The sequence below is a fragment of the Ambystoma mexicanum genome, chromosome 8 (genome assembly GCF_040938575.1).
Source record: "Ambystoma mexicanum isolate Mex_15411 chromosome 8, UKY_AmexF1_1, whole genome shotgun sequence".
Taxonomy (NCBI): domain Eukaryota; kingdom Metazoa; phylum Chordata; class Amphibia; order Caudata; family Ambystomatidae; genus Ambystoma; species Ambystoma mexicanum.
The window spans coordinates 269,312,664-269,337,905 of NC_090929.1; the positions used below are offsets into that span (position 1 = coordinate 269,312,664).

The window sequence follows — 25,242 nt, forward strand, 5'->3', positions numbered from 1 at the left end:
TCTTGTTCAAGTCTCCCGTTTTCAGCATTCCAGTCCAGTGGTCATGCTTTTTCTGTTGTGGCTGCTAGGCTATGAAATTGTTGCTCGTTGGCCCTGGTTGCCATACAGGAGCAACTTCTTTTACATCGTGCCTTCAAGACTTTTCATTTCTAGCACCTTTTTCTTTTCTCCTTGTCTGTTTTTTTCATGCCCATCTCCCAGTTTTTGAAGGAACAATTTATAAATAAAATAAATGAGCAGGAGTTTACCCAGTACCCATTTCTGTACTCCTGCAGAGCAGCAGTAATGTTGTCACACTGGTAGAAAGTGGTGGGTTCTGGTACAGTTTAGTCAACCAAAATAAAATACCATGCATTCAAAGTTAGAGGCACTGACAAGCACGTTTTGATTTGTGATCAATGGAACAGAGCATTTTCTCAGTGAAGGGTCTAAGGTCTAGCACCCTCTGTGAGCTACTTCAGGAAAGGGTAGCAAGGTTAGCAAACCTGAAATGCTAAGAAGCCTCCAATCTTTTGAGCTAGCAAAAGCGACAGAGAAGACCCAGGTGGCCAGTAGCGATCTAGAGGCACCAAGCATTGTAGAGGTGAATGCAGGCTGAGATAGTGATAAGTGTTCCTGCCATTCCTTCAAAATGGTGGGTAGTGCGATATCCCAGAGCCTCAATGAAGTCCCAAGCAGGAGTTGGGTCCTGCCTCAGTCAGATCGCAGGGTAGTCTCACTGGGGCGAAAGTGGCTGCTAGGAAGCTCCTCAGAGAAAGGGAAGGTGGCCTTATCCAAGAAGGAGAAAAGGGTGGCCTTTTCCAAGGAGAAGAGGGAGTTATCAGCACTAGCAGAACAGATGAAGAGAGATCCGATAATGCTACAACCGTAAAAGGTGGGGCTTGAGGAGAAAAGGGAGGCATGTGGACAATCTTCTGAGGAGATGGGTATTCCCAGTGTTGGCAACCAAGGAAAGCCTAGGTGCCATATCTCCAAAGACTTAGTTCAACCATAGGAGGTGGGGAAAATACATCTTTGAATGCTTTGAAGCACTGGAATTAGCATTCCAGCTTCAGGCGGCAGTAGAAAAAGGGTTGCAGTGGTGCAGCCCTCGTGAGCCGCTTACTGAACCAATAATAATTTGGCTCCCGAGCACAGGCTCATCTATTCCAAAACTAAGGCTGCCATATTCAGGAAGTTCTGCACAACCCCAAAGCAATATCTTGGCATTCACTGTGAGGAAAACACATATCAGTCTTTGAAATATCTGAGTGGGTGTGTCACTGGTAACAAAGTTTATTTCAGGGAATGCTTGGACTGTGTGGGGTGCATATAAAGGCCCCAAACAGAAGTCCCTTTCACCTGAATGGCAGGCAATTAAACCCTGGAACAAAAACAGCCTGGATTTTGCTTTTGCCTTTCACGCGAATGGCAGGCATGTAAACACTGCAACTAAAACGGCCTGGCTTTTGCTTCATGTAAAGTTAAGAGCCATGTGGAAAGGGGCCTACCTGTCATCAATGGACACGCAGCAGTGCGATTTACAAAAGAAGGCGGAATCAAAGAATCCTGTAACACTTGAAAACAAAAACAGGACTTTTCAACATTGAAAGCAAAAACGGCCTACACATGTGTTTGCAAATAAAAACGGCTTTAAAAAGCCACAACGAGAAAGATATCACTGCTCACAGAAAAAGGTCAGGAAAGCAAAACATGATGTGTGGGTTGACCAAAGCAATCTATATTATGTTTCACCCACAAAACTCAGTGACATTTGAAGAGACACTTACCTCAGGAAAAACCTGTTTCTGGCTGAGGGCCAAAGCTTCAAAGGAAACTTCACTTCCAGCTGGATGTCACATCTCCCATCTAATGACCCCGCAATAAAATCTGGTGCTGCTAAAAGTGTCAACATTCGGTATGCTCCAGACCTGCTGACTAGGGAAGCAGGGACTTCAAAAGAAAGCCATCCTTGGCTAAAGCAGGTGTGAATCCTTGTTGCACCCATTTCACAGAGCACACACTAACTTCAAAAGAGACTCATAAAAACCTCTGGTCCCAGGCTGGCTCAGGGAGACAGATGGCAGTGCTGGATGAAGCAGCCCACCCATTTGCTGAACAGGAACACTCCCAATTAAATTAAATGACTAGTTAACATCTTGCGGAGCAACCATACTGGGGACCGATTTCATTTTTATACAATTTTGTATGTAATTTCCAGGCGGTTTTGGTGATACAAAATTAACCTACAGGTGACTGTGGGAACTGTAATTGCCAGCTATGCTGATCTGAACAGGTTACAAATGTTAGAGTTGGTGAAAAGGTAGAAAATGAAATTAGGAATATGCTTAATAATTTACATCCTCATTAACTGTTGTGCATTTTATGGAAAAATGTGACACATGGCCATACTACATCGTACGGATTTGGTGGTCGGCTCATCCAATTCCCCATCAGCTAAAACAGAAAGTATGTTTAGTATGGTAGTTGCTAGTACAATTATGAAGTTGTGAGACATAACTAGTTTTTGACAAAAAGTTGAAAGTAGACCAAAGGATGACAACAAATTGGAAAAGACATATGTTGCTCCAAACTCCTAAACCAATCCTGACTGGGCATGGAAGTGAAAGGGGGTAACTGTCCAATCCTAGCGGCAGGGATTATTGCAGGGTACTTCCCCTAAATTGTAAAATGGGTGATGCCTTTTCTGCTATATAAGGGGGACTACACTAGGACTAAGACAGCCACACAAAAAACGGGGAAGAGAGAAAAAAGGAGGACGGAGAGAAGACTGATGAAATTTACCATTGTTGAGAGTGAGTGACCAGAACCATGCCCTATCTTTCCAGAGTGTCCTGAGATGCAGCTGGCTTTCCTGAATCTTAAACAAAGGCTTGCTTTGTAAGTAGCAATAACCCCAGCCCTACATTGCATAAGCCCTTCATTCTAGTAGCAGTGCATCCAATATTTCCCCATTGAAAACCCCAATTGCCAGTGCATTTCAGTCATCTCCCCTTGAAGAATCTCGTTTGCCCGTGTATATCAGCAAATCTCCATTGAAAAGCCCCTCATTTGCCGGTGTAAATTCTTACCATTTTTTTTAAGTAAATCAATTTCCCCATTGAATTCCACGGGTCGGGATTGGTGGAATTCGAAACTAGCAATCATTTTCCCTGTGTTCTTTGTTAATTGTTATAGTTATAAAGTGTTGCACAAAAGAATTAACCCCATGGTGATCTGAGAAACAAATGCATCCCTGTGTTTAAATTCTGCACTGCTAAACTAATTTCCATTTGCCACTGTATTTTCTCTTTGCATCCATCATCCTGAACCCAAACTCTTTCCTAGTGTGAGCTACCCCATTTCCATCTGTCATATGCTGCCTCAGTAAAAACAAATTCCATTTGCATCTTCTTTTCCATTAAAATTATGCTTAACATCCCAAAAAACGATTTTCCGTTTTTGTTCCTCTTTCCCGATTGCGTGGCCAAAACGATTTTTCAATCACATTCCTCTTCCATTGCACATGTGTGGTAAATTCTAAGAGATGTTCTCCTTGTGTGCTGATTAGTATTCCCTAAAAGCTCTGCCTGCCTTTCTAAACCAAAGCAAGCGAATTCCCCATTTGTCCATCTTTTTCTAGCAGCTAGCAGTTGTGAGAAATAATTTTAAAAAAATAAAACATTCTTCCATTTTGCTCTAAAAAACGAATTGTCCCATTCTTTGCTGGCTCCCCATCTAGTTTCTGTGGGCATCCCACCATTTCCCCTATATTCTCACTCCCTGCCACTGCCTCCAATTCAAAAGAATTAAGTCCAATTGAAGTTTTAGGAGGTGGAGTGTTGCTAGAAGAGCGCTTAACGCTAATGCTATCATTGTGTGGTAAATTGTTCTTTCTGTTCTGCCATTAAAATATGGGAAGTAACTGACAGTATATCTTAACCTGATTGTTCGGTAGAGATTATTGCATTTTGTGTTGCCACAACATTGGTGGCTGTGGTAATTGGTTGATTTTCCTTTGAGAATAAATGAATAAATATCTTATTGATACACACCGGCCTGGTTCCTAGTCCATTGTGACATGGGGTGCTTGTGGAGGTTGGGTGCAAGACGGGTTGGAGGCCTACTCAAAAAAGGAATCCATAGTATACTAAAAGTAAAAAGCGTTTTATTGTGTGCCACATTCATTTCAGGGGAAGGAGTTCCCTGGCTTGCGTGTGCAGTGTAATAAACCATGACAACTTCAACTTGTCGATAAGAAATATGGAGCAAAGTTACAGGAGTTAGTGGATGAGAATATTACAGACCCTAGGGATCTTTTAAAGGCTGCCAACAGGTAGGAGTGTATTCCAGTACCGATAAAATGCTACGCTGAGTTAACCAAAAACAGAAGAAGACTTCTGAGTAAAGTATTTCAAAGCCGGGTAACGACAAATGTTTTCATCCTTTTGCCAGGAAAGGCCCCCCAAAAAAAATAAAAAATAAAAAGACATTCTGATCGGGAATTCTCAGCCGCATGGCTCATCGACAACACAGGAAAAAAGGGTGAGGATTACCCCAAGGCTGGGAGACCAGCACCCTCCACACCCAAAGGAAGTTTTCTCTGTGGGGGCAGGACACATAGGGAGGGCAATACCACTTATCAGTGCAAACTCGAGCAGGCTACAGTTGGTGCTGGCCTCATCAGTGTGGACATCCTAGTGGATGATTTCCTAAGGCCAGGGAGTGGATGAATGTTTCCCTGTGGGAAAGGTTCCGGGTCCCTAGAGGAGGATCCAACGCCTGAAAACACAGGTCTTTTTGGAATCCAACTGAGGTAAGGAGAACACAAACGTCAAAGCTGCGTGACACAGCAGCTAGTTGCACACTGAAAGAGGATGGTCTGTACAAGACGGGCATTATGTCACAGGCCCAAATTGCAGCGTCAAAGGTGCAAAGACCCAGACAATGCTCACTTGCAATGTTAGCATTCAGCTGGGGGCTGGTAGAACCTGCAAGTGCTGCATATTAGTAAAAGATTCCATCCCAGTACATTGGATGTTAGGGAATGACCTTCCAGATCATTGTGGCGGCCACTAGATCCAAGGATAAGGGAACGGGTACAAGCACTTGAGGACACCGGCTCCCAAAGTCCTTCCTTCTGGAGATGGAAGGAGATCAGAGACCCTGGTAGCCATAGTCCAGATCCCAAGCCACAAAGGCTCCTAATCCCACAGGAAGACACAGTGTCCACTTAAGTTCTACAGAGGCAGGCAGTGGAACAGGCTCACGCCGAGGCCACTGGGTTATTCAAGGTACTGGGAGGTTCCTACTAGACTTGGCTCATGACATTCCTCTGGCAGGACTATCTCTTTTCTTTTAATCAGTCTCTCCAATAGACTGTGCCAAGGATGCTGAAAAGGGAGGATATGACAAGATAGAGTGAGAGACAGCAAGAGAGGGCAAGAAGCTGGAAATCAGAGAGAACCAGGGGACCCCATGTGCATAGCAGAGCAGATGATGATGATGATGATGATGATGGAACCCTCGCAGAGCCTGCGTAAGTCAGTTGAGCTCCAACGCGAAGCCAAAGATGCTGGGATACTAGCATGAGAGTGAAACAAGCATATCAGAGCGGTTGAAGAGCATTTGGTGGTGGTGTGAAACGGTGGCGAGTAGTCCACCCGCCGAACAGCATGAATACCACGGACGGGTGAAAAACACACCTGACCCAAGATACAGAGCAGGTTCTATTCAGAAGATGAGACCAAAATGAGCGTGAACCAGACGGTGTGATAAGTGAGCCACAGGGCCAAGAAGAAGCAGAAAGAGTTTGAGACCTTACCGCTACTGGTGGCATTACCCCCCCGGAGCAAAAGGTAATATGGGGAACGGGATTACCGGACAGTTAAGAGGAACACATAACTCGAATAAAACCCGTCCGAGCGGTAATGAGAAAAGTATTGGAAATAAGCCGAGGAATGAGAACCATGTTCATGAAGGGCAGAGCTATATGAAATCCACAAAGTGGGAGCGGAGTAAAGTTTTAACCCTGTTGCCTTGGAGAAGGGAAAAGTCAACCCAGGTCCCAAAGATGAGAAAGAGAATATAATCAAGGGACTTGGGAAACAACCAGGAGACCAGGAAGTGAAGTCAAAGCTCATACATGAATCTGCACTCAGAAGAGAGTCTAAAACCTGGCAAGAAAGAGAAGAAACGTGTCCAAAAGTAAGACGCTTTGCTTCAAAGGGGAGAGGAAAACTGTCAGACCTCTACAAAAGTTACATACACATAAAAAGAGACTATTTACGTATGGTCTATTGAGTTGAACAAAGGAGCATAGAAAACCCTGAAACAAAACACAGCAACCAACTGAAGGGAGTCACCTTCCTGTCCTTAGTTACATTAGTGGTAGGGTCAGATAATTTGGATTTGGGCAGTAAACTGACTTATTCATGGACATTCACCCTGACGATCACCTTAGTTAGTCAAATAGGTAGGGAGCACCCCATAGATAAAGGGAAAGTTAGGCCTTATTTTACTTTAGAATAAAAATCATGATTAAAACGTCTTCACAGCCTTCGTGTGTGTCTTCTGATCCTCCACAGTAATTAGGTCACAAAGTGGGCAGTGGCAAGAAGCAGCCTGTACAAGCAAAGCTGTAAGTGGTTCAAGATTTGGACATTCCGACTAGAAATAATGAGGGGAGAGCCTTCCTGGGCCTCGCTGGGTACTACATATCTTTTATCAAAGGGCACAGCACCATTTCCCTTGCCTTAAATGACTGGAAGTCTACTAGGATGCCAAAGAAAAGTCACTTAGACTCCTGCCTGCTAGATTCCTGCCTGCTAAACTCCTTTTCAGAACTTAAAAGATGGCTTGTTTTGGGCCTTCGCCTCATTCTAATGATGCCAGATTATGGACAAGCATTCAATATCTAGACAGATTTCTGTGCATTTGGAATTGGAGCTGTTTTAGGGCAGCGAAACTCAGAAACAACTCGTTGCCTACATTAGCAGGTGTCTGCCTAAAAGAGTGCAACTTGGCCACCTTTGAAAGGAGTCTTATTTGGTCCTGTTTTACGATTCAGACTGATCACAGACATCTCAGGTGGTTAATGGTCAAGCAGGGAGAGAATTCAAAGTTACTGTGCTGGGCTATATCCCTACAGAAATTGGATATAGCCATTCAGCACAAACCTGGATTGCAGCACTCCAATGAAGAGGTCCTCAGTTGGTACTTCTACATGGATGATGTGCCCGACCGTTGGAAGGCTGTTGCTAAACCATTTAGGGTTGGGAGCTTATGACAGAATGCCTTCTTATGAGTGCAGGATAGCCTGACATTTTTTTTTTTACTGTAAGCCATGAAGCAGGACCTCCCACCCACTTTCATAATGCTGCATGCATATTTTGCTGCAAAATATAATGCTCACATGCATCTTCGCTGTGACCATCTCCTGACATGCCCAGTGCCTACCTGCAGTGACAGGTTCAAAGATCATGTGAGCATTGCCAAACAGCTGCTCGAACAACAAGTTCCAACAGGCAGAACTGGCTTTATCGTCTGCACTTCTGGTCCAATATATTATGCCTTTGTACCCCCAACCGTCTGGTGACAGTTAAACACAATATAAGCCATGCCCAGTAAGGACACCAACTATGGAGGTTGCACAATTATACAGCCAAAACCCATTTGGATATTATAGTCCGCTTGGTGGTGTGATTCACTCATGTTAGGGCTGGACATGTACTAGCCCAAGTGTACCCACAACAAGCAAGTGGGACCCTTCTCAGGAAGCTAGGTCTGATTCCTCTGAAAAAAGGTTGTCAGCTTGATGTATGGCACAGGGTCCCTTCCCCAGGAGGTCCCCTGTAAACCAGTACTTCAAAGACAGTCCTGCCATGGCAATGACCCACTTCACAACAAGGTGCGTATTACCGGAGTTTTGAAGCAGGCAGAGAAAGGGGTGGAGATGAGAGTAGCCCAGAAGAGAGGTTAAATCCGGATAGAGGTTTTTGCTGTGGCTCCCCAAACCACCTCCTCCCTCCCCACTTTCTGCACACAATGCTTTCTGGGCAGGACATCAGAAGGCAAGGAACACGTGTTAAAGCAGCCAGGAATGGAACCCAGACAACAGGCTTACTTTCTGCCAGTTCGCTGTAACATTTTGCCTTAATGGGGTGGGGCATAGGCGTGATTTCCCTCTGTTCTCTTATCTTGGGTCTTCAAGAAAAGAAGGATTCACCTGGAACTCTGTTGGGGATACATTAAAGTCCTCTGACAGAGGTTATGAAAGACAGCTCCAAGGAAAGGCAATGACACATTTGGGGTGAAACCGTGTGGACAAGGCCTACTGCATCCGAGACACTGATACCCAGAACCTTGCCGCTGGAGGGAACAGATGCCTAGCAGGTGCACTCTACAAACCTTACCGATTAGGAAGGGCTGAAGAAAGGACCCTACTAGCCCCAGAGATCCAGGATTGGGTCCAGCGACCACAGAACCGAGGAAATTACCCGACCCCGGTTTTGGCACCTTCGACTCCATCCAAACTGCTACAATGGAACCCAAGGAGTCTTTTTGACCACCTCCTCAGCTCAGAGTTTTGACCAATGCCGAAGCTCTGTCTCTGCATCTGTGACCTGCTGATTTTTCTAGCATCCCCCAACTCGCCACCCGCCTCGTTACCAGCTTCTCCGAGCTCCAAGCCGTCACCACTGCAGTAACCCCCGATGCAATGTTGAGCCAGCCGATTCCCCCCATATGCTGAAGGCCATTCCCCGCTCACGTCTCTGCACATGAGGCTGCCAAGCTTCTAGTGCCACCTACCTGACATGGCCAGCCATCACCAGCGTCTTTGACCTGCAAGCCTTCATCAATACCGAAAAGCACTGCATCATTGAAACCTATTGCCATGCACTCCCCGACTCGACTATGGGTCCTGAAGAGTATAGCCTACCATTGCCAAGTTAACAAAAGCAGCAAAGAAGCTGTGCCCATTTCCACTTTATGATGGGGTTCACTGCTGGTTTAGTCTTAGGGTGGGATGAATAGGTGCTTTAGTCACTACGCATCCATGTGCTCCTACATGAGCAGTAGTAATTTTGCCCCACCAAAGCATGCAGGAAAAGATTTTCCTAATGCAACCAATTGGGTAGTGACACTAAACCCAAAGTAGCTCCAGGAATAACAAAGGAGAGAGTTCACTAGCAAGTTATGTGGTCCTAATTAAAGTACCGGTTAACCACTCTCTGGTAGATGCAATACTGCTTGCAATATGAACAGAAGGATATAGAGAAGAAAATAAAAAAGCTCAGAACCAAGGTGTCTGATACCAGCCGCATCTCGTCGTTTATAGTGTGGAAAAAAAGTTTAGAATAACTTTGAGCAACCAACAAGCTTATAACCCTACTCAGTTTGGTTTTTCACCTGACTCCAGGAGGGCAGAATCAGATGTAGCTGTTCGGAAGACGATGCCATACTCCAAATTTGCTTTTAAAAATGTCAAAGAGCAACAACTACAACATAACTGTGGTACGAGTAATTTCTTTTAAAAGACAGGGTGGACAAGTCTTTTTTGGCCCATATGGTAAAGAATATATAGGTCTGTATACATAAAATTCTCATGGCCCGGTTTAAAACCGCCACGAAAAATAAACGCAGTTGTGCGTGAAGCCACAAACGTATGGAATGACTGGCCCTTAATGAAAACATTCCTATAGTGCTCGCGAAACTCCTGAATGCTTTGAAGTGTTTGCAGCAGGTCAGTAGCCAACAAAGGACATCTAGGCAGTGTCCGACTGTCAAGTAAGGTGCCTTCTCTTTCTATATAAATGTGCTTACTCACCCCAGTGGTACAGGGACAGCTTGCCTTCTTGAGGCCCCAAAACCAGGGACTAGAAATATGAATGCATGAGACAACCTGCCTTAAGATATGCTTATAGAAAGCGGATTTCCATTCCAATGAAACTATAATCCAGAAAGAAATGCTTTGATTCCCTGGATATAAAAGAGTACACTCTAGAGAATTCACAAGCTCTTTTGGTATCAAATATTGCTGCAACAACCTCTCTTGAAGCTCTGTGCTGTGACAGATCAGGAGACGTATCAGCGCAGTGTTACACAAGGATGCATGCAGCTTGTGGATATGGTAAAGAAAATTGATAGTCCATGGCTGCCATGTACAAATATGGCATCTATGGAGAAGCCGGTTTGAACCTTCAGCACTCAATGTACTGTGCACCCTTTATACACAGAAATATTATCAAATTCTAAAAACACTAGTCAATATGTATGCCCTCAGGGGGGGCAAGAAAATGTGAAACAGGTTTAGTTTTTTTCCACCTCTGCACTTCAATATGGCTTTTCCTTTTAAGAATTTCAACACATTTTCAAGAAATAGAATTTACATGATATTAACAACTCTCTTAATTTTCTGATATATTTTTAGGGGAACGAAATACAAGCAAACACGAAAGGTCTATCATGAAAATCAGACCTCTTCTGACGGACCAACATGCCATATTAGATCAAAGAAAAATCTAGCTCCTTCCTACATCTATGACTTAGTAAATGGGTTTATGTCCTTTCACTAAACTTTCTAGCAGAATTAATGGCTATGATAAATGGTGTTTTTCAAGATAAGTGTCTAATGCATCTCTTGTGTGTATGTTGAATATACACTCCGAAACGTAGGAGAAGAATTACTTTATAGTCAATTTTAGTATCCCTTATGAATCTTGCTGGATAAGTACAATTAGTAGGAAACAAATGATTTCAGCATTCTAGAGTGGCCTAAACTGGAATAGACGGATAAAAGTAAACTACTAAGATCCCAATTTATCTATTGGAGCGTCTCTGTATCCTCAACTACGCAAAGGTGAAATAACGCCGCTTCTCATCATTGGATTGCAACCCAACAGTTTATTGATTTAGGCTACATCAATGCAGCCCCCAGCCATCCTTCATCACATCTCCCAAAGGCTTTCTTCTGGGACACCACTCTGCATAATGGATGACACTGTCATACTCCATATTCCCTCAGTATTCTCTCGTGGACTCCAACCCATTATGTCACACAAGGACTGGGAAATCAGTGCTGCTGACCCCATGTGGGTATGTTCCACAAATGGGAAAAATTTTCGGCACATTTCTCCCTAGAGCCATCACTGGCGGGCATCTAAATGCTTAAGATGACTGTGATTAGAGCTTTCATTTTCTGAGTCTACTTAGCAAGTCAGTGAAAGGTTTAACTGAAAAGGAGCATCAGAATAGAACGGAGGGGATCACTTCAACAAAAAAATGCAACTGCAAGGTACCAACGTTGAGCATTTTGGCTTGCCAGAAATAAGAATTTAGGAACCATCTTTTAAAAATGACTGTCAAGTACTGGAATGGGAAAGTATTCTTTTTCCATAACAAGAGTCGCAAGTCGTGAGGTTTTCTTTGCTGCATGTTTAACTATCATTAAATGGAATATTCAATAAATCACTCGTCCAAGCAAGAATAGACATGGATATATTTCTAGAACTAATGGTCTTGGGTACAAATTAAGTTAAGAATCTAAGGCACTGTCTGCAGTCTATATTGAAGAGGCCTTCTAACAAAAACTTCTAAAAACTAATGTGTTTTTATGGCTGTGTGAAACTGAACATCCCAGAGACCTTTGACATGCAGACCTAAATCACGCAAAGGATGAAGTTGTTACTTCTGTGGTTACAATTTTCAACATCGTCTAACATGTTCTAGCTAACGTTTCCCTCATCACGAACCTGCCGCTGTCCCTCACCTTCTCTGCCTCCACGCTAGCACCTCATTCCCCAGCGTCACATCACTAGCAAAGCTGGCTGTAAGGCCTACCTACACTTAAAAAATGCCAAATGATTGTCGTTAAAATCGATGAATCTCCCCCTCCAGCCTCCCACAATGTATTGTCCCTGGTGACTTTTCCATTTACTAACTTCCAAAACCTAATCAAAAACTCACTCAAACTCATCTGATTGTAAGAAAGAAGCTCACCGCTTCCTGTTAAATCTCATTTCTTATCTATCGTACGTCCTTTTTGATCAAAGGAGCATTGTTTCTTCCTGTATATAAATATAAATAAAATACTAGTCGTGTGAACATTTAAAGGGCTTAGTAGAAACATTCCAACTAAAGAATAAGACACCCACAACAAGAACAGAAGGACTATCAAGCGTTTGAATGCCAGTTAGCGCACCCATTTGCAAGTGTGTTCTGCAAAATGTATACATAGACCTGCTACAAACACGACCAGAATGCTTGTTTTGCCTCCCACAGACCCACATCATATGCATCTGTCATATTGTCTTATTGGCGACAGCTATAGCCATGAAATGCAATGTTCTTTAGGCCATAGAAAATGTTCTAGAGACCCAAAGGCTTCAGTTTGTGTGGGTTGCTGGTTTATTCCACTGCCCCTTGTATGAGACTACAACATTCTCTGATCAGCTACATGCCATCACAAGTGGAGTGAGTGTGGGAGTCCCTCTACTGAGAACGAACATGGGTCAAATACCTTGTTCTATTAAATGTTTTCAACTCAGGAGGATCTACAACACGTGTTAACTCCTTAACAAGTACAATGTCAATAATCCTGCCAGGTTGCATCCACTGTAGGATCAGAGTCAAGGTTAGGCTCATTGTTCTCATTTATCCCAAAAAAGTAGGACTTTGTGGAGTAATGATTCCCTCTCGCCCTTGGGTTGCTGCACCAGCATTGGCGTCTACTGTGATAAAAGACAGTGATTAAAGGGAACATGGATGCCGTGACCATTACACCCTTTCCTTTGTCGTCCCAAAGATTAAGAGTACCAGGGCCAACAGCATTACTCGAATAAAAGTTTTGTTCTAATTTGGTCTCCCATTGATTATTTTTGGATTCAGACTGGGAAGTTGCATTACTAAAATGGCCTATCCTACTTCCAAGTTCCTTAGTAAATACAATGTTATCGGATTTAGCATGCATAATCCTGCTAGCTGTAATCAGATCTTTCCGTAAGAGACTGGCTCTCGCACTTTAAAACACTATCACACTTATTTGTGTATTTCTTTGTTGACAGAGTGGCCCTATATGAACACACATTTCATGTAGTTTATAGTGTAAAGCAGGGTTTTGAAACCTCTAGGAGCTTGGAGCCATTTAGCTCCTGCATGTGGCTTCGACGAGTCTGGTGAGCTTGACACCAGTTGCTGCCAGAGCTCATTTTGACTCCACTGGCCAACTGGTGCCTTGCAAACACAGCTATGTGAAATTAACTCTAGGTGTTTATCGATGTGTCTAAAGCAGCACTAGGTCACAGCACATAAGCCATAGTGGGTCAAAATTAAAACAGACAAACGTGTGTATAGTGTGCCTCATGTGGATGTGCAACTTGCCAGGTACTAGTTCCTCCCATTCAAGAGGGAGGTCCTGCTTATGTGGGATGCTGGATACCCAAAAGCTGCTTTTAGTTTGTGCTCAACAAATCATTATTTTAATCTCTGATAAGCCTTCAAAAATCAGAGTACACAACTCTGACAAAAAGAAGAAAAATAAAATATGAAAATCAGTACAAAAAGATTATAGCATTAAGAAGGCCACCGTGGAAGAAAGAACGCAGTCTAATTACTAACAGGGGGACATCAATGATGAGCAGTGAAAACAAGACAATTCCTGAAAGAACCCACACTTACAATATAAGGGCATGCCTAGAAAGAGCCTGGTTTCTAGGGACTGTTGCACTGAGGCAGTATGAATGAAAGCAATGCTCACGGGCATGGATATTCTTTTTTATAATCTATGCCATCATAAACATAAAAATCAGTAGCAACATAGTGCAACAATATTTAAGTAGCATTCAAACACCCGGCCCAACTCCAAAGTTAAGGTATAAAGAAGATCAGTCTGTGTCAGAACAGATGTATTTTTCAATGTCACTACACAGGAAGGAAAAAGGAAGAGAAGCATTTAAGAAAATAATAGATGTGATTTCTATTTTAAACTAAACTGTTCTCGGGTCCGCTTATGTGTAGGTAGGACTGTTGCACTTGTGTTTTAATAGAATCTGTTCCTAGCACTCAGGCAGAGGTAAGCAAAAGCAAACGTTTTGTGATAACATGACACTACTACCCATGACAACTCCTACCCAGAGTCTGAAGAGAAGAAACCCTATCCAGAGAAAATGGCACATCATTGCTTAAGGGGTGGAATATCTCCTCAGATGGTAGCTGTAGATTTTAATACAATGGTCCCAGCAATCCAGGACAAGCAGCTGTCCCTTGGGGGTCAAACACACCCCTACAGGGCAGGCTAGACCCTCACGAATTAAGATACTGTAGCTACCCCCTTTGGGAAACAGAAGTATCTCTTTGCGCCCACTGTCTGCAACAATCAGGTCCCCTCTAGTATCCACACACATTCCAGTAATACACCGGAAATCCTCATTCTCCGAGAAAAAGTGGCTTATTTGACGACCCAGCTGCCCATCCAGACCCACTGAGCCAATTGAAAAGCCTCCCTCGAGGTGGTGCTCTTGCTGTCGATTCTCCAAGTTCAGGCCCAAACCCTGTGTGAAGTATACTGTGCCCTCTGTGTCGCACGTGACAAACTTTGGCCTCACGGCACTGCACAAGCGACTGTACTTCACCACACCAACACTGCGGTCCACTGTCAGTAACCACAACTTTCCTCCTTCCACATCAGTCACAACAAACTGTCCAGAAGGCATGGCAGCAATACCCCAAGGCTTGCTAAGATGGCTTCTGTGGCAGGCCACACAGTGCCCATCTGTGGTATACACCTTCACCGAGTTATCGTAGTGATCAGTCACTCCTATTAATCCATGGCAACTCATAGCAACCGAGAGCGGAATAAGGTTGGGTAGGTCTGCGCCAAGAAAGCTCAGCACAAAGTTATCAATGCCAGTCGGATTACGTTTAATTTCCCTCATAAATCCTTTCCGGCTGAAGACCTGGATACGGAAATTACCACGGTCTGCCACCAGAACCTCCCCTTGGGCACTGACATGCAGGCTAACCGGAAGATTGAAGGTGCCTGGCACAGTGCCCTTACATCCCATCTTCTTCAGGAATTGGCACTGGTGGAGACCTCCCACAGTTTCTGGCAACTGTGGTTTGGCAGGAGAGGACACTGGAGGTAGGCTGCTCTTCTCCTCTGGCATGTCAACATCCTTAAAAGTCACAGAGGAACATGTGGCACTGTCCAATAGTGTTTCCTCCAGATTGACAGTATATGGCTTCTTCACCAACTGCCCCACCTGTAAAGGTCCAACATGGCCAACTTTATGAAGTTCCACCTCCTGCAGAGTTAGCTCTGTCTGCAGACCTGACATCAACTCAAGCTCTTCCTCCTCAACATTCTCCTCTAAAAGGGCTGTGTCCACCTGTTTAATCTTGGCAAGAAAATAGTCACGTTTGGACACAATTTGCACCTCAGCAATGTTCAGTAGGTAAACTTGCTCCTCTAAAAGGAGGTGATTTGCCTTCTCCGCCTCAGAAAGGGCACTTGTAAAGAATGTCCGAGACGTGGCTAGTTCCTCTTGGACGCGGCTCTCCTCTCGGTCATAGTCCTGCAAGACTGCTTTGCATTTGCATTTTAGATCTCTCCCCAGCCCTTCCAGTGAGGCCTTCCTCTTCTGTACATCAGCCATCCAATGGCGAAGGTTGGATAATTTATACTCTATTCCTCTTCGACGCTCCTCGGCAGCCTCCTGTAAGGGGAGGGTGCTATGCCCTTTCTGCAGGTGTTCATCTTCCTTGCAGGCATCACAAAGCACCAGGTCACAGGTCTTGCAGTAGTGCCGGGGCAACCGTCGCCCACAGGCCTTGCACATCAACACAGTAACAGCGTCACTCACACCAGCAGTGTCAATAATTTTTAAGACAGTCAAGTTGTCAGCCAGTTGAGTCAAATGCGTTACCCTGGTCACCCTACTGCAGAAGGGACAGCGGATTCCATTGATGCTGTTGGCCAGTAGCTTATCCAAACACTGTCTGCAGATTGTATGTGCACAGTGTAATAGTTTTGGCCTCATCATCTCTTCTGTGAAGGTCTCCATGCAAATAGGACACTCCAGGACTTCACGTAGGGCATCAGGGTTCAGGCCAGGTGCAGTCGCCATGGCGTCTTTGGGCAACTTCACCTAGAGCAGGAAAAATAAGAATTAGAAAAAGGGCAACTAACACACTTTATATAGAGATGGTCTTCTATGCAACAGTTAACAGTAGTATCAGTTGTACTAGCGCTCGTCCCCAGTTTTTTTATTCCCTTTTATCACTCTACTCATTACAATGAATGCCAAATAGCTGCTCCACATTCTGAGTCCACACAAATCGGTTCCAATATCACACATGGATGCTTCTGCTGCTTAACAGGCCGTTTCGAGCCATTCAAGCAATTTGCTGCCATTAGATACAGATCAATACTGGCGAACCCAAATGCTATCACTAAGCTAATGGCACATTAGCATGTCCTACATAGGGAAGAATAGTGACCCCCTCCGCAGCCTAAGGAACAAGCTGCACAGCACAATAGTCAGGATGCCTTGCAGCATCCATCCTTGTAAACTGACTGCTGATGCCGTCACTGGGGACAGCAGCCAGCACGTTTTGCTAATTATCACAGTTTCTGGTAGGTGAAAAGAAAGAATTAGTTTCTTTAACATGCTAGTGTGGTCTTCCTGCTTTCCATCAACGTTACGTCCCTATTGAACATGAGCCCCTGTCTGTACAGTAGCACTGCAGCATCTCGAACCTGAACAGTAAAAATTGGGCAGTGCAAATGATGAAAATCTGGCGATGGGGGACCTGCTTACGTTCAAGTGTAAACTGTAGCAGGTCCCCGCTGCCAAATTACTAATTTTAACTAAATAAGCTCTGCAGTAACGAAGCAACATAGACCGAGCAGTTTGGGATTTAGAGAAGTAATATTGCAGTTTCTAAAGTTCAGGTTCTAAAGCTATGCATGTCCCATTGAGTAAAGGAACACCTGGAGTTCTTGGTTTGAGCAAAAGAAGTATGCATTTCCTAACAGAATAGCACGTATGGAGGATGCACTGTACAGGCCCCAACCTTAAAAGATGAGAAAGGTACACAATATGGTCTATTATTGATGTACTAGTGGAAAAGGCAGTTTACAGAGTGTATATATATTGTGTGGTGTATTTTAATTGATATGTTAATAGAGGATCTTGGAGGAGTAGGAACCTCAGACAAAATCTCAAAATCTGTTGAAAGTTCAACATAGTACATACGGCCAATTGTTGTAGGTGCTCTTCATTATCTTGGATTCCACTTATGGGTTTTGGACTCAAATATATAATGTTGAGGGAAGCGAGAGTAATACAATTTGCGTGCAGCATGTTTCAAAATAGACATGAGATCATAAAATAAAGTACATTGAAGTCAAATAAAGTTTAAAATGTACATGAGTGATTGTATGGATATAGTAATACATACCAAGAAATATTACAATAATTGCATAATACATAAGTGCGTTAAAAAAAAAGTTATTTTGTTAGAGAAATGGTGCTTAATCAAACAAATTTCTGTTCATTTGTTTTTTTAAATGTATATATTTTCTTAGTGTGTGCAACCTGCAGTATGCTCTCGTGGGCCTTTTCTGCAGCTAATTGTATGTTATCAATGTTAAATACACATTTTGTTCGCCTGGATGATTAACTTGAAGTCTTATTGTTGTATGTGGACGGCAACAGCTCCCTCCAGCAGTGACAACAGGTGAAGCAGGGCGGCTTCGGACAAAAATACATCTGGCCTTTCATTATATAGTATGAAATGATAGTTTCTTGCAAAAGTACATCCCCTTTCATACGTGCCCATTCACTTTTTACAAATAACCTGCTGCAATTGTGCATCTATCATTAGCGCCATTATGGAAACTGAAGGCAGTGCCACCACCAGACAGCTGGGAAGTATAGACCTTTGACTGTTTAACACTTGCAGAAACTCTGGGGCGGTCAAGCAGTCAAGAGGGACAGCAGCAGGTTTTTCCACCTCTAAATACTGTTCTGCCATGCGCTTTACAATAAGAGTTGGGTTGTATACTGCATGTTAGGTCAGCCACTTTGTCAAAACGGGGCGCAAACCTTACTAAAGAAATAACTAGACTTATGTATGGTGCTTTTGCCATCTATCAAAACTCCTACAAATCATATGCTCCTTGTTAAAGGGGAACGATCAAAGTTTCAAGTAACCACTTATCCTAACTGATTGAGGAATTTCATGTTTCACTCCTTCCTGTGTATTGCACCGATGGAAATCTCTCCTCTGTGCCATGTGGTCAGACAGCTCACCTTCCTACTCATCTTTGGAAAAGATGAAACTATGGCACCTTTGCATTTCCGGACAGAGCAGATTTATGGGTGGTCTCTACAGATGTATGGTCTGCCTTTACGATCAAGGTAAACACAAGACGGGTTGGCCTTCTGAACGTCAATTTGAAGTAACGCTAGATGAAAAACAGGCCATCAAATCTGCACTCTTGCCTTGAGCCTCACTATCATGATAGGAGCGTTGATGATGAAAATCAGACTTTAGCATCTGTTGCATTCCTTTAGTACACTTTGAAAAGTTTGCTCTAGCGGCCAAGGTTTACTTTGTGTCTTTCTTTCATGTAAGATCGCCACATTTCCGCTTGTGCTGTACCCCATGTTTTTCTTTCCTCCTATCTGAAGTTGTGCCCTGCCTGCAGTTAACATGTCCCATGCTCTTTAAGCGATGCTCCGTCAGTCCGGTGTATTTTCATTAGATTTTTGGGCTTCTAGATTTCTCATTATTACAAAACCAGGACTATATATTCCACAACGCAGCAGAAAAATCACGACTGGATGCGCATCTCCCACATGATATGGGACATGTGACCAGAAGCTCTCAGAACACCTTCCATGGGTGATAGCTGACCAGAAGTAAAAACATTTTTCAGAACAGGATAGGAAGATTAGGAGAGACAGATGATAAGGGGAAGTGGTGTGGCCGGATTAGGTGTGAAAGGAATTATGTTTTGAGTTTTTTTTTCAGAAAAGTGGTGATGAAAGGTGCGGTGTGGATCAGGAGTGGTAGGTTTTCCAAGGCTCTAGTTGCCCACTGGGTGAATGCTGGTTTCAGAGTGTATGTTCTCCTCTACCTCTAACTCCCTCAGGGTCAGTCGTATTTCAAAGAAACGAGCTGGGGGTAGATCTCCGTCTTCGGCTGGGGCCTTCCTCTGGAACAGCCTCCCTGCCACTCTAAAACTTGAGGAGAACCATCTTCGGTTCCGGAAGCACCTCAAAACCTTCCTCTTTGCTTCTGCCTTCGCTCCCCTTCTCCCCAGCTGATCTGCTCTCTTGGCACTGTGCACCTGGCCACCCTCTGTCCCCTGGGCCTAGGTACCTACTCACCCTCCCACCTTCCTGCACTGCCTCCTGGCCACCTCTTTCACTGGGGACTGTATCTGTACCCATACAGCCCTCCACCGCCCATTTTTCTTCTTTTTCTGCACTTATTCAGACTTACCCAGTCTGCTGCCTTAAACACAGCACTTGCCACTTGCTGGCTGCACTACCACAGTTTGCCTCAATTTTCTATTTATTTTATTTATCTGCACTTTCCACTCTTCCCCTTCCATGCACCTTTTCCCTTTCCCATGCACTTGCGTGTTCTCAATGTCACTGGGCCTAGTAAGATCGTTTTTATATTGTGCTGTGTTCTCCCTTGTTCCCCTCCCTTGCCTAGTCGTGCTCTCAAACACTTGTGTGCGAGCGCGATACAAATAAAATATCATATCATATCATATCATATGTTAAGTTTGCAAAGTGTAACACATTGGAGATTTTGGATAACCGGTCTAGTGTTTGCGTGGGAGTTGATTATCGTTTGTTGTGGAGCTAGGATGGGGTTTAGAGGTGGAAAGATTTGTGTACAATGCAGCGCAGGTATCGGGACCAAGTGCAGCTCAGTGAGTGGTGGGGTGATATGCAAGAGTTTGGGTAGGTGGAGGATGAGTCTTGCCACCACATGGGTGGAGGGTGCTGTTGGGAGTCTTAGTTCAGCCTGGATAGAAGTTGTGCTTGGACAGCAATGCAGAAGTCATCAGGAGGAAGGCTGGTTTATCTTTGGTAGAAGGTGTAGATGTAGGTTGTATTTTTTGGTGCCAGCAGCCATGTGGTATGTGAAGGAAATGTGAGGATCAATAGTAAAGTCTAGGGAGGATTTGACTGGTATGGAGAGAGATACGCTTTGATTGTCTGTAGAGTTCTTTGATCCAGGGGGTAATGCTGGGTTTGCGCCAGAGGAGCGAGTAGGAGGAGGGGGCAGATGAGGAGGTACTGCATTTTGGAAGGGTTGAGTATGAGGAAGCAGTGGCCATCCAGGTGGCGATGGGGAAAAACAATTGTGAGGGGGCAAGATTTATAAGTATATGTGTGTGTCCATCTGTGTATTTGTGAACATGGACACTGTTTAGTAAGGGTCTGTTCAAGGGATTCAACATACAGGTTGAAAAGGAGTGGAGACAGGGAGTAGCTTTGCGGAACCCAGACCTTGGCTAGGGGTTGGATCAATAGAAAGGTATGGAGATATAAAGTCTGCCCCGTCAGCGAGAAAGGAATCAAACCAGTTGTGAACTGTTCCCGAGAGTTTCATTCTAGGTGACAGGATGTTTAGAATGGTGTGGCCAATGGTGTTGAAGGCTGCAGAGAGGTCCAAACGTGTGAGGAGGGCTATGTGTCTTTCGTCAGTGATGTTGTGGAGGTAATCCAGGATATGAAGTATAGCGGTCATGGTGGTGTGGCCAGGTCCAAAATCCGGATTGCAAGGCATCAAAGGAGGTAATTTGCATTGACAGAGTTGGCTACAACGATGCATTCCATAATTCTGGCGAGGTATGGCAGGATAGTGATGGAACAGTAGTTTTCAGGCAATGTGGGGACAAGGGGACTCTAGGGATAGTTATATAAGGAGGGAGAGAATTGTCCTGTTTCGAGTGTGAAGGGGATTGTTATCATGCAAAAGACAGTAGTTGATGACTTTGACCCAGTGCTGAGCCAGGATGGTAGCAGTTTTGTGTGGGCACATTTGGTGGTGTATGAGTGTGGGGAGGAGCCTGTCAGGAATGATTGGTGTGTGGTGGGGCTTCAGCCTTGAGAAAGCATGTCTAAGGAGTGTGGCCAAGGAGATCATGTGGGTATGTATGGTGTTTGCAGATTCAGAAAGGCATTGGAGGTTACGGGCCCACCTATGAGAACTATGAACAGCATGCAGGCAGAGTTTAATCTGGTCAGCTCCTGCACAATTAATTAGCATAGAGGAATATGTGTACTGTCGCATATTTCTGGGTGCTATATTGCAAGGCACATGCACCCCTTATCTATAGGGCTGGGTGTATCGGCAACTTTTACTCCCTATATATAGGCAAATACTCCCAGAAAAGAAAAATAGGGAGTAAAAATACTCCCAGCAACAACAAAAAGGAAACAGGCACACAAGGTGCTTGTCCCCCTGCTTTCACCCACACACCTCCATGTATGTGTTTGGAATAGTAGTACATGTAGTGCCCACAGACGAAAATGCTATCATTACTGGCTGAACTGAAGAGGTAAAAATGCATCTTTTAATCTGCATGGATAGCTATGTACAAAGTAATATGTACTGCAAAAACATTTCTGTTTACAGTTAAAACAGTTTTACTCACTAAGAAAATACTCTGATTAGGAATGGGATCCTTTGAAATCTTATCTGGAGCACTGAATGCACCAGATACATATTTAGTAGTCTGTATTTGCAAAGCCCCATGCTCAAGGGTGCCAAGTAGTACACAACAATTGCATATTTAGGTTTGTGATTTATTGCACTGCCTCATCCTTCTGGGTGCCAAACTGAGATACATAAATTAGCTACAGGCTTAGAAGAAGTTGTGGGGTATGTGCACTGACCCATGCATCTGAGAGCTGTACTATGTAGCACATGCACCAGCTATGCAGAAAGGAGTGAGTGTGGGATATGTCTACTGCCCCGTGCTAACAGGATCTAAGCTATGGGGCACGTAGCATCTGCAGAGTTAGGGGATGATAGTGAAGCGTTCAAAATAAAGATGTGATGACCGGGAGCTAGAAGAGGTTCCTGGGTATTGGGCATCACCCAGTATGCTGGAATCGCTGGGGAGCTAGGAGCTACTACATACAAACAATGCACTCTGTAACTTTGTGTTCATCATATATATGACTCCTTATGTTTAAAATATGTTCATGATGTGCCCTAATGCTCTTTTATACACATTTCAAACACAGAGTATTAATGTGACAGTTATATTAGTTTTTTACCAGTTGACCAGGAGAGTTAAATGTAGCTTCTGGTATCAAGTCAACCAGGCACCTCTAGGCCCCAGGCAGGAACTAAAAATGGCACCCTGCTCCCAACAATTTCGAAAACTACAGTTGGATCTTTGTAGTGCCATGGGCGTTGGAGTGCTATACCATAGGGCACATACAGTAGCTACACGCTTATGGGTCAATGTGGGACATTTGCACTGCCCTGTGCTTCGGGGTGCTATAGCATAGGGCACATACAGTAGCTGCACATTTATGGGTCAATGTGGGACATTTGCACTGCCCTGTGCTTCGGGGTGCTATACCATAGGGCACATACAGTAGCTGCACGCTTATGGGTCAATGTGGGACATTTTCACTGCCCTTCGGGGTGTTATACCATAGGGCACATACAGTAGCTGCACGCTTATGGGTCAATGTGGGACATTTGCACTGCCCTGTGCTTCGGGGTGCTATAGCATAGGGCACATACAGTAGCTGCACGCTTATGGGTCAATGTGGGACATTTGCACTGCCCTGTGCTTCGGGGTGCTATAGCATAGGGCACATACAGTAGCTGCACATTTATGGGTCAATGTGGGACATTTGCACTGCCCTGTGCTTCGGGGTGCTATACCATAGGGCACATACAGTAGCTGCACGCTTATGGGTCAATGTGGGACATTTGCACTGCCCTTCGGGGTGTTATACCATAGGGCACATACAGTAGCTGCACGCTTATGGGTCAATGTGGGACATTTGCACTGCCCTGTGCTTCGGGGTGCTATAGCATAGGGCACATACAGTAGCTGCACGCTTATGGGTCAATGTAGGACATTTGCACTGCCCTGTGCTTCGGGGTGCTATAGCATAGGGCACATACAGTATCTGCACACTGATAGGTCAATGTTGGATATTTGTACTTCCCCGGTTTCCGAGTGATGCACTGTTTAGTACATTAAGCAGCTGCACATTTAGGGTGATAATGCAAGTGATAAAATAACCATTAGCAGCCTGGGCGGGGAGCTAGCCAATCAGGTGGCTAGGAACACTGCTTGAACCGCTGGTGTAAGCCTGCATTCCAAGCCACCTGACGGCTGGTTCCCCTCACCTGCATCTTCCCCCCCACCCTGTGTCCCTTTTTTTTCCCCCCTTTACTAACCCCACCCACTTACCTTATTTCAGCTGCGGCGTCCGTCGCAGCTTCCTCTCAAGCTTTCCACGGCGACCATGCTGGTAAAGGATGTTCCTTCCCACAAAGGGACACGTGCGACGTCACCCCGGGTTGGCGCTTTGGTCATCTGGGGGTGTTAATGTCCTAATGTACCCTTACACGGGCAGCACCAAGGCGTGTGGGAGGGGTAACTGCCCACAGTCCACGTTAATGGCCCTCACTTCGCTCAGGCCGTTGGTCATTCCCCTCCCTCCGGTGTTGCATCTGAGAGCTGTACTATGTAGCACATGCACCAGCTATGCAGAAAGGAGTGAGTGTGGGATATGTCTACTGCCCCGTGCTAACAGGATCTAAGCTATGGGGCACGTAGCATCTGCAGAGTTAGGGGATGATAGTGAAGCGTTCAAAATAAAGATGTGATGACCGGGAGCTAGAAGAGGTTCCTGGGTATTGGGCATCACCCAGTATGCTGGAATCGCTGGGGAGCTACTACATACAAACAATGCACTCTGTAACTTTGTGTTCATCATATATATGACTCCTTATGTTTAAAATATGTTCATGATGTGCCCTAATGCTCTTTTATACACATTTCAAACACAGAGTATTAATGTGACAGTTATATTAGTTTTTTACCAGTTGACCAGGAGAGTTAAATGTAGCTTCTGGTATCAAGTCAACCAGGCACCTCTAGGCCCCAGGCAGGAACTAAAAATGGCACCCTGCTCCCAACAATTTCGAAAACTACAGTTGGATCTTTGTAGTGCCATGGGCGTTGGAGTGCTATACCATAGGGCACATACAGTAGCTACACGCTTATGGGTCAATGTGGGACATTTGCACTGCCCTGTGCTTCGGGGTGCTATAGCATAGGGCACATACAGTAGCTGCACATTTATGGGTCAATGTGGGACATTTGCACTGCCCTGTGCTTCGGGGTGCTATACCATAGGGCACATACAGTAGCTGCACGCTTATGGGTCAATGTGGGACATTTTCACTGCCCTTCGGGGTGTTATACCATAGGGCACATACAGTAGCTGCACGCTTATGGGTCAATGTGGGACATTTGCACTGCCCTGTGCTTCGGGGTGCTATAGCATAGGGCACATACAGTAGCTGCACGCTTATGGGTCAATGTGGGACATTTGCACTGCCCTGTGCTTCGGGGTGCTATAGCATAGGGCACATACAGTAGCTGCACATTTATGGGTCAATGTGGGACATTTGCACTGCCCTGTGCTTCGGGGTGCTATACCATAGGGCACATACAGTAGCTGCACGCTTATGGGTCAATGTGGGACATTTGCACTGCCCTTCGGGGTGTTATACCATAGGGCACATACAGTAGCTGCACGCTTATGGGTCAATGTGGGACATTTGCACTGCCCTGTGCTTCGGGGTGCTATAGCATAGGGCACATACAGTAGCTGCACGCTTATGGGTCAATGTAGGACATTTGCACTGCCCTGTGCTTCGGGGTGCTATAGCATAGGGCACATACAGTATCTGCACACTGATAGGTCAATGTTGGATATTTGTACTTCCCCGGTTTCCGAGTAATGCACTGTTTAGTACATTAAGCAGCTGCACATTTAGGGTGATAATGCAAGTGATAAAATAACCATTAGCAGCCTGGGCGGGGAGCTAGCCAATCAGGTGGCTAGGAACACTGCTTGAACCGCTGGTGTAAGCCTGCATTCCAAGCCACCTGACGGCTGGTTCCCCTCACCTGCATCTTCCCCCCCACCCTGTGTCCCTTTTTTTTCCCCCTTTACTAACCCCACC

At 44.7% G+C, this 25,242-nt stretch overlaps 2 protein-coding genes across 5 annotated transcripts in view; one reads left to right on the forward strand and one right to left on the reverse strand.

Annotated features, from left to right (window-relative positions):
* ASTN2 (astrotactin 2) overlaps positions 1-25,242 on the forward strand; it is a 3,972,579-nt gene that overhangs the window by 3,016,495 nt on the left and 930,842 nt on the right. The gene's annotated exons all lie outside the window — the stretch shown is intronic.
* TRIM32 (tripartite motif containing 32) overlaps positions 13,739-25,242 on the reverse strand; it is a 28,543-nt gene continuing 17,039 nt past the window's right edge. For both annotated transcript variants that reach the window (XM_069609666.1, XM_069609667.1), the window contains exon 2: positions 13,739-16,124. In XM_069609666.1, coding sequence (XP_069465767.1) covers positions 14,160-16,103 — 1,944 coding nt within the window. In that variant the 5' untranslated portion in view covers positions 16,104-16,124 and the 3' untranslated portion in view covers positions 13,739-14,159. The remainder of the gene's footprint in view (positions 16,125-25,242) is intronic.